The 17,559-nt window shown below is 34.3% G+C and overlaps 1 protein-coding gene across 2 annotated transcripts in view; it reads left to right on the top strand.

The window, feature by feature from the left end:
- The first annotated feature begins 45 nt into the window (after positions 1-45).
- The window catches only part of LOC110452815 (protein KIAA0100-like), a 61,520-nt gene continuing 44,006 nt past the window's right edge, over positions 46-17,559 (top strand). For both annotated transcript variants that reach the window (XM_021501505.1, XM_021501504.1), the window contains exons 1-17: positions 46-237; positions 3,112-3,235; positions 4,186-4,235; positions 7,439-7,598; positions 7,914-8,032; positions 8,302-8,362; positions 8,665-8,757; positions 9,877-9,922; positions 10,224-10,295; positions 11,617-11,666; positions 12,466-12,524; positions 13,295-13,392; positions 13,709-13,773; positions 14,507-14,676; positions 15,396-15,550; positions 16,363-16,523; positions 17,055-17,325. In XM_021501505.1, coding sequence (XP_021357180.1) covers positions 179-237; positions 3,112-3,235; positions 4,186-4,235; positions 7,439-7,598; positions 7,914-8,032; positions 8,302-8,362; positions 8,665-8,757; positions 9,877-9,922; positions 10,224-10,295; positions 11,617-11,666; positions 12,466-12,524; positions 13,295-13,392; positions 13,709-13,773; positions 14,507-14,676; positions 15,396-15,550; positions 16,363-16,523; positions 17,055-17,325 — 1,813 coding nt within the window. In that variant the 5' untranslated portion in view covers positions 46-178. The remainder of the gene's footprint in view (positions 238-3,111; positions 3,236-4,185; positions 4,236-7,438; positions 7,599-7,913; positions 8,033-8,301; positions 8,363-8,664; positions 8,758-9,876; positions 9,923-10,223; positions 10,296-11,616; positions 11,667-12,465; positions 12,525-13,294; positions 13,393-13,708; positions 13,774-14,506; positions 14,677-15,395; positions 15,551-16,362; positions 16,524-17,054; positions 17,326-17,559) is intronic.

Below are 17,559 nucleotides of genomic sequence, written 5' to 3'. Positions count from 1 at the left end.
GCCAGCTGTTTTGATTGGTTGAATAGGGTCACATGGGAGTTGACCTACATTAGACAAGCAACATGGAAGTCCTACCGTCTATGGAACACAGCTGAGGGACAGTTTATGTCGGGAATGTGGAGATGAATTGGTGTCCGACATTTCGATTTAGAGAACAAGTGACCGAAATCAAACGATTATGCCATCCTACTTATGGACAATTCTCTATATAATTATCATAATATGGCTGATTACAAGGTATTAACTCAAAGGAAGTGTTTTTTATAAGCTCGAGTTCACGTGAATCTTAGTACGTCAACCGAACCTAACGTTATTAATTTGCTTTTTCTGTAATTTGTCTTAAAAGTACGAAATGACAGTTTGTTTTTCTAAAATGAAATGATTCATCATTGAACGTTTTATTGATATAAAATGAAAAAATAGAATAAATATGAATTAAATGATATACATTCTCAACATGCAGCTGTTGAAATAAGCTGTCTGCACATGACTTTATAAACAAATTAAGTAATTATAGATTCTATAGATATGGCCTATGTAATCAGTCATTTAAAACAAGTGGCATGACTTTGATTATTGAAACAAGTTATTACATATTTTAATTTAAAAATAAACACGCCAAACCCTTGTGTTATGCTAATTGATATGTACTGTAAAGTTCATGTCAATTAATTACAGTTGACATGTCTAAAGCAATCATTTGAATAATATCTAGATACATTTGCCAAGTTAGTACACACAAGGATGTTGTATCCTATAAGTTATGTTTTAACATGAAAACTAGTCTCTGAAAACCCCCAACAATAAATGTATCATTATAAGAGGAGGTGTTGGGGCAGCCTGATAAAAGGTAGGAATGAAAGATAAAATTTACTTTCTTTAAAAAATAAAGTGGCACAACGATTTACCCAATACTACCCAATACAAGTGTCGATTTACCCAATACAAACCAATACTACCCAATACAAGTATTGATTTCCCCAATACTATCCAGTATAAAGTTAAATGTACCAAATATATACAAGCAGAGACGTATATATTATGTGTAACGGACTAACGATGTTGTGCAGATCCGGGTATTTTTTGGCAATATCGTCGTTATTTAGAAATCCTTGATTCAATCTATTTCATTGTTAATACAAACACAGATAAATACAATTATTATAGAAGAAATATGACAATACATGTATTAACAAAGGGACCAGACAACAGGCTTAGCCTAAATACATGTAAGTCTTTTCCTATATATACCGATATCCAATTATTTTAATTTCATTAATATTTTGAAGTTATGTGTGGAAGATAGGACAATAACGAAAAACAATGATTTATTAACACATATATATACACATTATTGAACAGTGTTTTATGTATACTGTGATGTCACTCTCCTGTCTATACTTATTATGTTTAGATAATGTTATATCACAGACTTTAATCTAATTCCGTGGTTATATGTATATATGTATCTAAGTGCTTTTGGTTAATAAAGAATGAATGAATGAAGAACATCTACATGTTATGTGATTGACATGTATTTAGGTATGGCTTTGGCCAGGTGTCATCTGAACCAGTTTCACACCTGACCATTGGTTGACAGGTGATGCTAGCTACAAATAACAATAACTTCTGTATTTCTTTGATTTCTTTCCAAATTATAGTAAATCATTCCCGTGATAATTTACTTTATAAAAAATGAAGTTCATTTTTCTATCCGATATGATAACGATAAGTTATTGTATATCATTCCCGCGATAATTAACTTCGTAAATAATTAAATTCATTTTTTCATATTTTATCCAATATATATAACAAAGATAAATTATTGTATATCATTCCTGTGATAATTTATTTCATAAACAATGACATCCATCTTTCTATATTTTATCCAATATCACAACGATAAATTATTGTTTATCATTTCCGTGGTAAATGATATAATTACTTCATAAATGATGAAATATATCTTGCTATAATTTTTCCAATGTAACAACGATTAATTATTGTATATCATTCCCGTCATTATTTACTTCATAAATAATAAAAATACATTTACAAGAACGCCTGATTAAGATCTACATATATTTAACTTTAATTGTATACTTATTTGGTATATCAGTTTCATTTGGTGTTTACTTTTTGTATTGGGTTGTATTGGGTAAATCAATGTTTGTATTGGGTAAATCGGCACTTGTATTAGTTGTATTGGGTAAATCGACGGACCCAAATAAAGTCATCAAGCATTTAGACGTTCTTGAAGTGAATCTTTGTTTTTGACATCCATTTGAACTTAAATCTTTCAAGGCCCAATTTAATTCGGTAGACATAATTTGGTAGACTCTGTGCCGCTGGGATTTTGTGAATCTTATTAATGACATTATGATCCCCATATTACTACCCAAAACTTAACAAATTGCACTGGTTCGGTATTGCTATAGCTTTGATAGATTATTTTTCTGAAAAGTGGGACTTCTATGAAAATTAGAGTGAAATAAACAAAATATGATCAACAACAATTTTAGTTCTGAGCGTAAAAAAAATCAGCATGCTTTAAACCAATTTCGATCCCTGAGCTTGTTATACTGTCCCCTCTAAGCAACTGAGCTACCTGGTCAACGGAAGTGTCATCGCCCATCATTATGCCGTTCAGACAAAGAAGGCGGGGGGTGTTTCATTACTTAAGTTTAAATAGATTAAGCAATATTTTAACACACATGTACTTATGTTATGGTTAGTTTGATACAAATCTATTTAATATGTACATTATATCTATACAAGAACATGTGGATCCTTAAAACGCAGGTAAAATGCATTATCTTACACATTCCTATTAAAAAAACAACAATTGAAAATAAAAATGGATCATGATGCATAATCATTGCAGGAAGAATTTGGATTATTTTCAGTGAAAAAAAGGAAATAGGGAAAGAAGTTAAGTTGTAAATGAGATGAGTTTGAAAAACGGGAAACACACCTACTATCTTCAGTAAGAGGTGTTGCAATGTTTCAAGACAGACTAATGGGTCCTTTTTTCAAGCTATGACAAACGGTGTACACCTACTGTGTTGCTTAGCCAATCATTCTTCAATCATTACTATTATGTGACTGCAGTATTCTGGCATATCTGATCCAATGGCTGCTACAACACTACGCTGGGGTCTCGGTCAAGATTGGACGCACAGGGATATTCAGCTGCAGAAAAGTACAGATCCTAGTCAAGAAGGGCCTTAAATTGGTAGGTAATACTCATTTACAGCAACATGAATGACCTTGGGAAATCTGAGAAAAAATAAACATGGGTGAATAATCAAGTATGTTATGAAAAACAGGAAGAAAATGTTTACAGTGGGATTATTTATGGACCATAGGCTTTTCCAGCTAATTAAGAGGAAAAATATAGGAGATAGTGATTTTTCCTCCATCAATAAAACATTAAGCCTCGTTAGTCCCTACTTTTGCTGTCAGTATCGGACAGAAAACCAGTTAGATTTCATAACAAGGATTGGAAACCTGTAATAAAACTGATGATATTATATATTGAATTTTTCCTTTGTTTCTATAGGGAAGCGAGCATAGAGAATAAATATATGTATGTTCAGTGACTTGCACAGCAGTTTGTTGAAATTACTTCCTGGTCAGTTCCTTTTACTTACAGGCCAAAGAAGCAATGAAATATTAATTCTTACATTTATACTAGCATTTCTTCACATCCATATTGTTTGCCTTTAGCTTGTATCCACTAAATACAAACTGAACTTAACAATGTAATTTACTTTAATGAATAATTAAGAATTAAAGAAATAATAATCTTTTTATGTGTGCTGATGATGTTTGATTAAGACAGGTTTCATTGTATAAATTGTTTATATGTGCTTATGTCGCAGCAGGTGGCTGATGTTCAGTTTGAACATTTGTTTTAAATGTTATCATGTTTGGTTTGACAGCTGGGTTTCCTTGGATAATCTGTTTAAATTTGCAGGTCATCTATGAATGGCACATGTTTCACAATATACTGTCCATTATGAAGTTTTAATTGAAAAATAAATTGAAGGTTACTTTCTCGGTCCTTCCTTCAGGTAAATTCTTTATGCAGTATTTGAGAGGTAACTATTTTAATTGTAGGATATTTAAAGTGCCCCTGCATCATAATTATTTAACTTAATTTTTCTAAACATTTTCTTACAGGAAATAGAAAAGGCATGGCTGTCAAGTTGCTTTGTAAACCAGGAACAGCGGTAGGTTTTTATTTTTTTCCTTTTCATGATTTTTTTAAATTTATGTTCCATGGATGTGTGTGTTTGATTATTCTGTCTTTTTGTATTGCAGAGTTATCTGCTTTTGTGAGCAGGTATTGATTGTTGCGTCATTTGTTTGTGAGAGTAACGTCATAAATGTTTGAGAAAACGACGTTATTTTCTAACACAAACTAATGACGTAACAATCAATACCTGCTCACAAGGCAGATAACTCTGCAATATGCAAAGACGGAATAGGAGTAAAAAGTACTTTATTCTGAAGTATGTCATAGAAAATAATCAGGACAAAAACGATAATCAATTGCTATTCTGGATGCAGAAAGTAAACCAGATCCCGACTGTTCAAAGTCTGATTGGATTAGTGATAAGTAAATCTATATATTCAAACAATTATTTTTTAGAAATATTCAAACATTTCAAATACTTCAGTGGTACTGTATTTGCCATAATAACTGCTTCGCCCCCTATAAGCGTCCCTTCCCCTTTTTCGAGGGAATTTGAAATGATATAGACCCCCTCCCAGACCTGACCTGAGGCCCATTCATTAATTAATAGTGCTGGAAGGGGATGAATGATTGTATTTTCAAAGCTCCAGCCACACTGGAATGTTTATAATGTCCTATGATGAAAACAACTGGTTGAAGTTACACAACTTCTTCTATCATAACTCACATTTTATTATCCTAATTATCATCCCCCTTTAGGCATTTAAATGTTTAAGCTCCCTGGGCACTTATTGCGGCCAATATTTACATATTTACTATTTTTGTATTAATTTGACATTAAGTTGATCAAGCTTTGAGCAGGCCCAGATGATCTTAAATTAGGTAGATTAAGTGCATAAAAGGGGAAGACCAACATGCTTTTACAGTTGTTGCAGAAATTCAGGTGATGGCATTCTGGGTGTAATGTACTTTGAGAAGCTTAGCTTGATAAAAATGGGGTAAATGTCAAAATAATCACTGCTGATGAACGGGATGTCAGACTTTAGCATGGTTTAGTATTTTGAATTATCCTTTTGGAAATTGGACTCCATTTGGTGTGAGGAGGCTGATGACCAAGGCACAAGCCAGAATACGGGAAATACAGATAGGTATACATGAAGTCTAACAGATTATAGATGTCTTAGTACATGTGACCTTGATTTGATTTGAAGCATGCCTTTCCTTGTGACCTACTAATGGCTTCACTAGATCCTGTTTGTTACACCCCCACCTTATCTTATTGACATTTGAGCTTGGCACTTTATAGCTAATATTAACTAAGACTTATACAGAAGTTCAACTTCATCTGAAGTGTTAGTAAAATTGTGTGACAAACCTCAGACACAGTAAGACTTACATTGCATCTATATCAAGAAAAGATTCTCTGCTAAATAAGTAAGGTCATAAAGGAAAAAGCCAGGTTGTCAAAGGCAACAAGCATACTTGTCATTGAAAACATATTTTTTTTAGTTGAATTTAATAAGTTGGAATAGTTACATCCTTAATGTGTTCATGCCTCCACAATATTAGTGGATTGGAATTTTAAATGTTTACCTTTTCTTTCCAAAAATCCTTCTCTACCACATCTTATCTGACTTTGCTATTAGCTCCATTAAACTAGTACTCAAATCCAAGTCATTAAAATAGATATAGAATTGAATTGCCGAGCACTACAACAAGATATCAAATTTAGGTCACTGTTACCTATATATTCTATATTCTTATATTAGAATTAGGATCCTAGGGCTTGGTGTAGGCTGATGATCGGTTATAATGAAAGTCGATCGGTTTGCCCTTTCCAATTCCAACTATAAATTCCATAATCAGTATAATCTGTTCATCATTGAAATCAAAATGTTAAATGTCTTCAATGTAAAGTATGCATTCAAAGTCATAAATTCTTAGGATTTTTGATATATGATTGATAAAACTGCTTGAATCCATCCATTATAAAAGATTGAAAACAACAATGTCTATTTATGTACTAGTTGTGTTCTCACCTGATTTGGGTATTCAGTCCAATAAAACTATAGACTGTTTATGCAATTGATAATAAATTGGTTTACTACTCTGATTAAAACCGGCTACAAAAGATGCAGTATCGTGCCAGATGTATGTGCCATTTGCCTGGATTTACTCTATAGTTCATGCATCTCTATCTTTATTGAATTTTCCTGGAGTTAATTATTGCACCACTGAAATGAAATTGGACACACTGAAAGAGAATTAGTTGATGTTTTTTCCTGACAGTAATTTCATATTTCTCTTAGGAAGGAATTAGTAATTTCATATTTCTCTTAGGAAGGAATTGAAAATATGATGAGTTATTCTCGGAAAAAAATGTTTCACTGCCATTAATTAGTAACACAAAATGGCGTAGTAAAATTGATTTCATCTGAATATCTTGTCATACCTTGAAAACCTGTCAACACAAATGTATGAAAAGGTTCTCAGATTATTATACATTATGTATGTATAGACATGTATCTTTCAGTATGTAAAATTTTGTTTCAATAGCACATGAAATTTAGAATTAATTTTGGGAAACCACGAATACGTTTGGCTTGATGCTGTATATTCATACAACGAAGATTTTAATACTATATATTAAGTTTAAATTTATTGTTTTGAGATTAATTAGAGGAAAGAATAGCCACCTGGCAGACATTTTTAATTTTACCTTTAAAGATACTTGTCCCAATTTACTAGAAAGTAATGTTGAGATGTTTCAAAATTACATAAATACTGGTAGGTTCTTCCTGTTTGTCGTTTTGCATCTTGAGCTTGATCAGATGAACATTTGACTGTCAGGAAAAAGAAATCTGTCATGTTGTTTTTTGACACATTACTTATAGGCCAGAAGACAATCTCATTTTGAAAGCAGCGTGGGGTTTTGATCAAAAGCTAGCAGGTGATGCATTTACAGTTGATAACATGTAGTCTACCATTCCAACAGATTGAGAGAAAATAACAGAAAAGGTTAAACTGTGATACATAGCACTAATGAAAAACTTCCAATGCTGGGCAACACGATCCTTCTCACTAGCCCTTATAATGTTTTATCTCATATATCTGGTTACCCTTATACCTGTAAAGTAGCAGGATGGTTTGCATACAGCAGGAATACCTTATATGTTGTTAAAATTACGGAATTGATTATCAAGTTTGGTTTACATGTGATTTTCTGTATTCCCACAGGAAGCCCCTCGTGATCTGTATCAGCGATATTCGAATCCAAGCAGATGTACGAAAGGATGGCCAGTTTCCGACGGACAATTCCGCCTTTTCTGGCTCCACTCAAGCCAATCAACGACATCCCAAGAAAGTAACCCTACCTAAAATAGCCTACTACTTACAGGTACATGTATAGATAAAATACATCAGCAAGCATATATAATTGTTTGTTCCGAATTGTTACCTAACATGTATCCCTGTCCTCACTACAATACATTTTTGTTTAATATGATTGATTCATTCTCGCAAATCTATAACCTTATACTCAACAAAAGACAGTTAAGTTAGCAATATCATCATCTTGCATATAGCAACTAAATGTGCATACCTTTATTAACTACATATTGTACTAGTCATTGCAACACACCACATAAAACCTTTTAACTGGTTGTGCTGTATAAACCTGTTAATAATAAAATGATTTACCCTGTGATTACAGTACATAGGTCTGAGGGTGAACAACCTGACCCTGATGTTGCTAAACACCATGATTCCCGACTGCCTGGTCCACGCCGAGGGCCAGAGCCTCTCTCTAGATATATCCATGGTCAACCAGTGGTAAGTTAGTGTACCAAAAGCTGCATTGATCTCTTTAAGTATATTTATTTTTGTATAACACCAATTTTCCAGTTGATTTCAGCTATATTTCCTAGATTAATTTCAACAGAGTATATAAGTCTCCATATTTCCCATAACCTTTCAAATATTACTTTCTCCTTGATCACTGTTAGAAAAAAGAGAACCTTTTTAATTGTTATTCTCTTATTTTCTGAATGTCATAGTTTTGAAATCTTTACGATCTTTGATATGATCTGTTTGTTTTCCAGTTATGACTTGACCATGGACGTTGTTGGGATTAGCTGTCGTGCACTCCGAAGTGTTTCAGAGGTACGTCTGGAAAACCTACTTCTGTATTAAATGTTTAAATTCTTTGCATTAGTTTAGAGGTACATCAGGACTCTTACACCTTGTGTTAATCTTTTGTATAAGCTAAATATCGGGTATGAATAAAGCTGTGCTTTTGTATTGTATTATATTGCCAGCCAGCTCAAATTACAGACTCTGCTGTAGTTAAATTTGACGGCAAGGTGCTTCAGGTTTGCTTTTGCTCAAGAATTAGAATAAAATTTGTTTTTAAAGATAATTTTGTAACAAAAGTAATAATGTTTGTTTTGTTTCCATGGTTACAGGAACAACAGCAGACAGAGCCGTGTCTTGCGGAGATGTCTTTAAGTACATTTGTACATCTACAGGCTCACAAGGACAACATCAAACAATTCAAGGTCAGTTTCAGGTTAAAGATCGTCACAGGATTAGTGGCAATCTGGGTCAAGGTCACTGAGAAAGCAATGTTGAAATCAGCTGATGCAAACTTGATCACTTAACCTTGCATGCTTTTTACAACTACTAGCTGAATGAAAACAGTTTCCACTCAATATAACATCAGGTTTATCAGATATGGAAATACCTCCGAAAGGATAAATTTACCATACATCGACAACGTTAATGAAGGTGAAATATTTAACCTTGAAATGGACTGCAAAGGTGTTCTATCCTAGATGACGTATAGAAAACCTGCAGACATCCCATACAACTATATACCAGAAGATGGCTACTGCAGTCGAGTCATGTATGATGTGGGCAAATACTCAAGATAGCAAAATCAGTTTGCAACAAAATACACTAGCACTGGATTTCTGACTATTGATGATAAGGATTTATATCCACTTAGGTCACTCAAGTATAAGTTGTGATCTTGATTGAGTTGTTAATACTTTAGAGTTAACTCACACGGATAGACATAAATCATCATGGATTCAATGCTGGAGGTTTTGTTTTTTCAAAATAATATAAAGATTGTGTGACATCACATCACATCAACTCACATCACATCACATGAAGTTATTTCACACTTTAAAAATTGTTTTTAAGTGATAAAATCTGAAAGAAGTACAATTAAAAAGAACTGTACACTGCAATATTTTCATCAAGTCAGATGTTTGTCTTTGCTCTATTAATACATGTGTGCTTAGCATTGAATTCACCCAATCGTTTTTATCACAACCTTGAAACTGTATCAATTTTAGAACTGCACATGTCAATTACGCAACTATATAAATTTTGCAACTATTCATTTATATGTAAATTTCACAAATATACAGATAATTGTCACAACTATGGATATTAATTTCACAACAATACATATCCCAATTTCCATTCCTGTGTTGGATTTGTCCTCATGTTCTATAGGGTAAAAAGTGTAAGAATAAAGTTTGGGGAGATTTTACTCAGTTTACAATTGTTCCAAATGAAGGGAGAAAGTAGCTCTGGGCTAATATGGATTTTACCGGTGCAAGACCACTACATAGTAGTCACAACGTATTGTTTTTGTCATATTCCAGATGATACGAGTTCTAATGAGCAAGCCACAAGCTAAGATGACAGAAGGTAGGATCTATCGGCTGATATCTATCACAATGATTTCTTAAACATCTGTTTGTGGTCTAAAATAGGTTTAACTAGCTTGTTTGTGGCCGAGACATTTTATGAAATTTCTGATGTCATTCAGATCAAAAGCAAAGCTTACAGAAAATATTCACTTGGATCTGAAATAATGTTGTTATTTTTTTGGTTCATAAAATTTCAAGTTGCACACATGTACAGCAAACATAGTGAATGATAGAGGTCCTGTGAGGCTCTTGTGTGATATATTTAAGTTTGAATATTTTACTGTGCGTCTCTATTTCAGCTTTATTCTCCAGCATTCAGGCCATGAGGACAACATCAGCTTTACAGACAGAAAACAACCGTGAAAACACAGGTACAGCAATATGGGAGTTGTTTGGTCTATATTTACATTTGTGCTGCAACCCACTATATGAACATTACCAGCAGAAATGCATTTCATTTGAGTACAAAAGCAAAAACTCTCGTGATGTAACACATGGTTTACTTATGACGTCATAGATTAACCTTGCTCATTAAGAGTCTTGTCGCCTCACTTCGAATAACATGGCGATGCCCCCTGCGTCAAACGTTTAAATGACTACAGTTAATCATTGACGCCAATTTTATTCAAATAGGGCTGTTCAGTCAATGTCATTTAAAGGAAGACGATATACAAAACGCAGTAAATAAATAAATTATTTAAGAACAAATAAATAAAACTAAACAATTGTTCTATAATAAAAATATAAATATATGGATTGAACGGTTGCGGGCTTCGTGCAATATGGATGTAACTGATTGGTGTTCATATCGGCATGAAAATTAAAAAAACGCTGCTGAATCCTTATGTGAAAACACTGAAAACACTAAACAAAATCGATATATCTGACAAACACTTAAATACGTGTGTACTTATTTAAGGTTTGATACAGTTTGTCGATGTGTTCTAATACTTAGTCGTCACTGACTTTCACTCAATAACCACTGTTTCCTGCAAACCAAAGTTATCATCTCATAACTTTACCGTAGGACTTATCAATTTTCCATGATGTTGACTACAATACATGTGGGCGGGGCTATTTTCCATGATGTTGACTACAATACATGTGGGCGGGGCTATGCTAGTTTTCCCTAGACTATACACAATTGTGTGATGTCATCAGTAGTAGGTGTGGGCCGAGTTCACCAAGGCTTATGGACATTTTGGGCTGTTAATTTTATTGAACCAATCACATGTTAAGATGTTTTGAAAATGAAATGTTTGTCCGCTGCTCAGACTTGTGAATAAAATTGTTTTGAACCACTCACAGAAAGGTACTGTAAATTATATAAGGAATGGTTTTCTGTTTTGGTCAGGCTATGATGTGATAACTACACATATTGTTTATAGTGCCATTATAATCTAAGATGAATAGATATACAGGGTGTGTTATGATGTTTTCACAATGTTGTATATTTTCCCAACTGAATATGAATTAATTTATCATTAACCCTTTCACTACTGTAGACTATAATGGACTCATCCAGATCAATGCATGGTAGAGTCTTATACTAAAGTTGCATAGGGGTGAAAGGGTTATAGTAATTAGTAATCACAGCAAAATCAGTGGGAATGTCCATAACCGGAACATTTTCACTTTTGCATTATGGGATAGCATTTATTACCGCTGTAAATGTTCTTCATATATTTTCAGATAACATCACCAACACTCGTTCAACTTTCAATTTTGATTTAATCCCACAGGTAAGTAAGGATCAGTATACTTCTGTACTGAAATGGATTTACTTATGGATATACACATGTATCATACATGTGAAAACCTCTTAAATGATCTCTGAATTATGAAGAAATTTAAATTAAGTACTGCTTCTTGATAAATATTAAATTGTAAATCTAGGATCTTAAACATGTTTCCAATCAATGAAATAAGACGTTTTCATTGTAAGGTGACTGCTAGCATAACGAGAAAACTTCATAAGGAGAATCGTAAATCTCAATTGAAATGGAAACAACTTGTTCTTTATTTTCTCATTATGAAAATGTATTTAAATATTTACAGAATTACTTTTGTTTTCTTTTACTGTCATTAAAAAAATTATTTTTCGGCATTGCCATCTCAATATCTTGTCTATTGTCTTCAGTGTGATTTACATTGTCTTTTTGGATTTTCTAATGTTTTTAGGTTTTATTACATGAGGTAGTAAAATATAATATGGTTTTATTTACTGCATAACATGGTATCCATTTAACCCTTTCACCCCTAGGTAACTTTAGTAGACTCTACCATACATTGATCTGGACGAGTCCATTATAGTCTACAGTGGTGAAAGGGTTAATGATTGATACAGATTGTCGTACGTCATATAACTATCAACCTGAAGGAGGAGGCCCTATAATGATATCAAGTCCAGGGCTTATAGGCGGTTAATGGAAATTATAGAATAAATATCTTGTTTTGATGTTTGCAAGTGGTGTATATAATCAAACACAGCACATACTGAGATGGATGTTAAAAGTGAGATGTTTTTGTTATTGCTTTCAGGAGATTGGTCTAGATGTCACGGATTTGGATGTGAAGATTGTCAGACAAAACATTCAGAGGTATGACAGCAAACATAAGACGCAATATATGGTTCAGTTGTGAATTTGTTGGATAAACCAGTAGGAATGAGAAAATTTGTCCTTTTCTTTGTTTCAATAAGACTGAAAGACTGAAAAAAGCTTTTATAATTTATTAAATTTACAACTTTTGTTCCAGAACATTATCAGAAAGACCAAGAGACTTTTTATGTCTTCTTGTTCTAGTATACTAGGTATTGTCGGCCATTAGACTGAGAAACTTTGTACATTTGTTGTACTTGGACCTGGTCAATAGGAATTAGACAATTATCCCTTTACCCTTCATCCGTCGTCCGTCAGTCGTCCATCTTTAAATAATTCTTGTTATCGCTATTTCTCAGAAAGTACTGGAGGAATCTTTATCAAACTTGATAATTATATAAGAAGGTGCCCCTTGGTCTGTAGCTGTGCATGTTTACTTTTGAGACTGATTGGATAAACAAAATGGCCAACAGGTAGCCATCTTCTATTTTAACAGTGAACGATTGTTATTGCTATTTCTCAGGATGTACTTGAAGGATCTTTCTCAAATTTGAAATGTATGTTCCCCTTAGTCTACGGTTGTGCCTGCTCCTTTTTGAGACTGATTGGATTAACAAAATGGCTGACAGACGGCCATCTTGGATTTTGACATTGAAGGTTTGTTATCGCTATTTCTCGGGAAGTACTGGAGGGATCTTTCTCAAATTTGATATGTAGATTTCCCTTGTTTCTGTAGGAGTGACGTATCATTGTACTTCTCTTTGTTATAGGACATTATCAGTCGGACTGAGAAACTTCCACATGGAGTTTCAGAACAACACCAATACCTCGGAAGAGGAGCAGAGTATATGTGGCCTATTGGTGGAGGGTGAGTTTATCATCAACTCTCCAAAGTCCAACTTGTAACTTGGAAAATCCATGCCTTCAGAGATACCAATTTTCTTTTCATGACATTTAAGTTAAGCTTTGTTACTTTGATCATTTACTGAACATATTATGTTGACTAATGTGGGTCATGAAATGGATGCAGAAGCTAGGTAATTTCTCATGATGTTCGATGCAGGTCAGTAAACATGATTTTTTTTGTTGAATTGGGAAATGTATCTAGTTTCATGAGATTTTCTTTTGTTGGCAATGAACAAATGATAGTTGTTGGAAAGTTTTAAATTTGTTTATTTTCACAGATTTCCATACCGAGTCTCCACAAGCTAGGTTTGCTGCTTTGTTGAAGTCTAATATCAAGGTGGAAGTAAGTGGTACAAGCAAATTTGTTGAAAACATTACTGTGTTTGTTTCAAAATGAATGAAACGAGACCCAATGATTAAGTACAGGTTCTGGGCCCTGTTTTTTTGTTCTTATGTTTTATACAGGCCATAATTCTTAAAATATTAAAGAGTGAGTTGATGAAGTTTGGGATGTACATGCATCGCCTGCAGCAGGCAGCGTACAGTCACTAGGATACTAGCTTATTAGTTCTGGATGCAAAAGATTGATTATCACAGTATAGTCTGACTGTCTAAACTGATCTCACAGTAAATGTCAGATGGTCATGCTGTCCTAAACAATCAGATAGTGAGCGATTCAGAGGCTTGTTTGGTTGATCAGCCTCTAATGATTGGTAGTGTGGCCTCTCACACTGCCAGATACTTTGTTGACAGTATGATACTTGTGAAATGTTTTCAAAGAACATGAAGATTTATACGAGCATTAGATATTCATATCGAGACTCAAACCTAGAACATGAGAGTTGACAGGTAGTCATTTATATGTCATTGGTCTTGTGTGTGTGGTGGTAATTATAAGTTATATATGAATTTGATAGTTCTATCAAGAGGACAGGCAATACAAATATGAATATTGCTGAAACTCTGGTTTTTGTAGACAAAGCTTTTGTGCTCCAGTGATAGTAAATTAGTTTATACTATAGGTGATAAATGATATAGTTTGGAAAGATAATGTTCTTTGTGCAATCTGTTTCCAGTTAAATAAGTACAAGGTTGTGTCGGACGTAGCTGTCCAGGGCGCTTTCTTCCACTACCATCATGAGGAGATCCAGTACTGGTCGTCGATAGTAACACGAGTATCTGATACTCTCCCTAGTACTGACACCCAAATCCGACCGAGTAGAACGTCATCCTCCTCACCTCTCAAGTAAGTGTTTGAGAGCTGGACAGACTGTCGGTGATAATTGTACCCATTATTGAGATACATCTATAAGAATGCATACTGAAGGCTAATTTAAGCTAAAATTCATGGGTAATCGAGACAGACTGCAGGGAATCATTTCCCTAATCGGGCATGAAAAGTTATAGGGTCACCTGCCAGACCACTTGGGTTTTCCGGGGTACTACAGTTTCCTCCCATAGTAACACACCATGCACTTCCATTCAGACCAACAAGAGTGATTAATATAAGTTCATAGAATTTCTTTTGATAATTGTTGGAAAATAGATCTAGTTTATTCATTTAAAAAAATTACTGCATGTTAATGGAAGACAATAGAACACTTTTTGTGTGAGCTTGGCAGAGTTTACTGTTTACTTAACATGTTTGATGTTTACCTGATGTTTACCTGACAGTATTTGGAGATTGAATTACCTGTCATTGATTGATGTTTACCTGATGTTTACATGATGTTTACCTGACAGTATTTGGAGATTGATTTACCTCTCATTGTTTGATGTTTACCTGACAGTATTTGGAGATTGAATTACCTGTCAGTGTTTGATGTTTACCTGACAGTATTTGGAGATTGATTTACCTGTCATTGATTGATGTTTACCTGACAGTATTTGGAGATTGAATTACCTGTCATTGAATGATGTTTACCTGACAATGGTTTTTGTAATGTGCACCATTGTGTATTGTAGATCTATGGCCATTGACTACTGTCGGAGACGCAGGCTTTGCCTCTCTGTATCTTTGACTGAATTGTCATCGTCTGTCTCCTCTGCAGCCTGTTCAGGGCTGCATCTTGGTGTCCAGTCAGCCAAGGTGGAGTCTGTCATTGAGCCATCTGTAACAAGTAAGTCTAGGGCTGCATCTGGGGGTCCAGTAAGCCAAGGTGGAGTCTGTCGTTGAGCCATCTGTAACAAGTAAGTCTAGGGCTGCATTTGGGGGTCAAGAAAACAAGGTGGTGAAGGTTATTTAGCCCTCCATAACAGGTATGTGGAACCTATTACGACTTAGCCATCAAATATGGATTGTAAATGGTTTAACTCCTTGCCTGTGGCAGGTGTTATCTTTGCCTGTGCCATGTTTAGCAGCAATCATTACCTCATGTAGAGATCAAAATTATTTTTGTTTTCTAAATGCGCTTTTCAGGTAGATTCCAAGATCAGTTGTAACACCTAAGGGTTTGTCGGTGTGTCACAATAGGAGTTTTTGAGGTGATTTTTTGCAGTACATGTTAGCAGCCAATTCTTTCAGGGATTTCATTTAGGATGATATAAAGGAGATATAACAGGGCTCACAGATATTTAAAGCAAAATAATGACCTTTGGTAAAAATTACATAACAGTTTAGAAATAGATAACAAAGTTTGAATTGGATGTTGGAATTCCGTAATAGAACTAAGTGTCTGAGTCTAACGGGAGAAAACTGGATGTCCAGCAGGTAAAGAGCTAGTTGCCACAACACTGGGATCAACGTCAGTTAGATTTTTTATAATAAAAAATATGGAAATTGATCCACATGACAACGGTAGGTCCTGGTGACAAAGCGGTGTGGTATATTGAGGTAAATGTCACTTAAGGGTATAGAACAATGCTGTTACTTTGAATCATGATAAAATTAGATCACCAATAAGGGTTAAAATATGGAGATTATTTGTTACAGCGGAGTCCCCTGACCTGCATTGGCTGGACAATGTATCCTGTAAGGTTGAGGTCCAGACGGTCAGTTGTCAACACATGGACGCTCGAGTAACCATGGACCGTCTCCATAACAAAATTCACTTCTGGGACCATCCTTTATATATTGGGACTTTCTATCTCAAGGTCAGTGTTTTGATTTCAAAGTCATCCACTATTTCATAACGGGCATTGGGAGAGTAAATATGTCAACTAATTTGTTTTGAATAATTTCAAAATTTGATGCCCTTTTTATGCTGTTTTGTGTATATTGGCTCCGTTTCAAAATGCCATCTCAAACTGTCAAAGATGTACAACTTAATTAAGATATCTATGTCCATGCCGTTTTTAGGTCAAGAACGAGAATTCTGCAAATGAGATTGTGTTTCAGCATTCTAAGGTCAGGCCAAAGTCACTGTTATTATACCATCACTTCCAGCAGCTCATTTGTCATCAGACTTTGTTTAGACTTTATACAAAAGTCAAGTACAGGAATAGTTCGAATGGGTTTGTATTTCAGGAACCAAAGGTCAAGGTCACCATTTCTATTTATAGATTTTTTTCTAAAAATGATTTGCATTGGAGCTGGGGCATTCATGTCTTACAAGCACTTTTTTTAGCTTTATTTGGAAAAGTACAACTTTCAAAATTTCAGTTTTTTAATGTCCAATTATACAGGGTAACAAAAGGTGTGGAGATCTGACATTGGATGCTGATTTGTGCAATACTCATATAGAGTGGTCTACCCTGACTGTGAACACTGTCTTACACTTCCTGGGATCACTGTTATGGAAACAGCAATCCCGTGCTAGTCCTGTTACCATGCCAGCTGATCAAAGGGAGAGAACTTTAAATATACCACCGTCCAATCTACAGCCACCTGAGAACCAAATATCTGTGAAGATGTGTGTGTCTAATGTGAATGTGTTTTTATGTAATAACCACAAAGGTAAGTAACATCATGTTTACATATCTATATTGCAACATGATTTATTGATGTATGAATGTTGTCAATACTGATCAAAAATTTATCAAAAATGTTGAAATTGGTAATATTATTTTGTTTTCTGTGCTCAAATGCTAGTTCTTGTTGAATTCAGTGACAATGTTATCCTGAGGACATACTTAAACTTTGTTATCAAAGGAGGATACATGTGTAAAGGTCAAGGTCAGAGCTATGAAT

Source organism: Mizuhopecten yessoensis, unplaced genomic scaffold, assembly GCF_002113885.1.
Source record: "Mizuhopecten yessoensis strain PY_sf001 unplaced genomic scaffold, ASM211388v2 scaffold6893, whole genome shotgun sequence".
NCBI classification, from domain to species: domain Eukaryota; kingdom Metazoa; phylum Mollusca; class Bivalvia; order Pectinida; family Pectinidae; genus Mizuhopecten; species Mizuhopecten yessoensis.
Note: the sequence above shows the minus strand (reverse complement) of the source record. Positions and strands in the feature narration are given on the sequence as shown.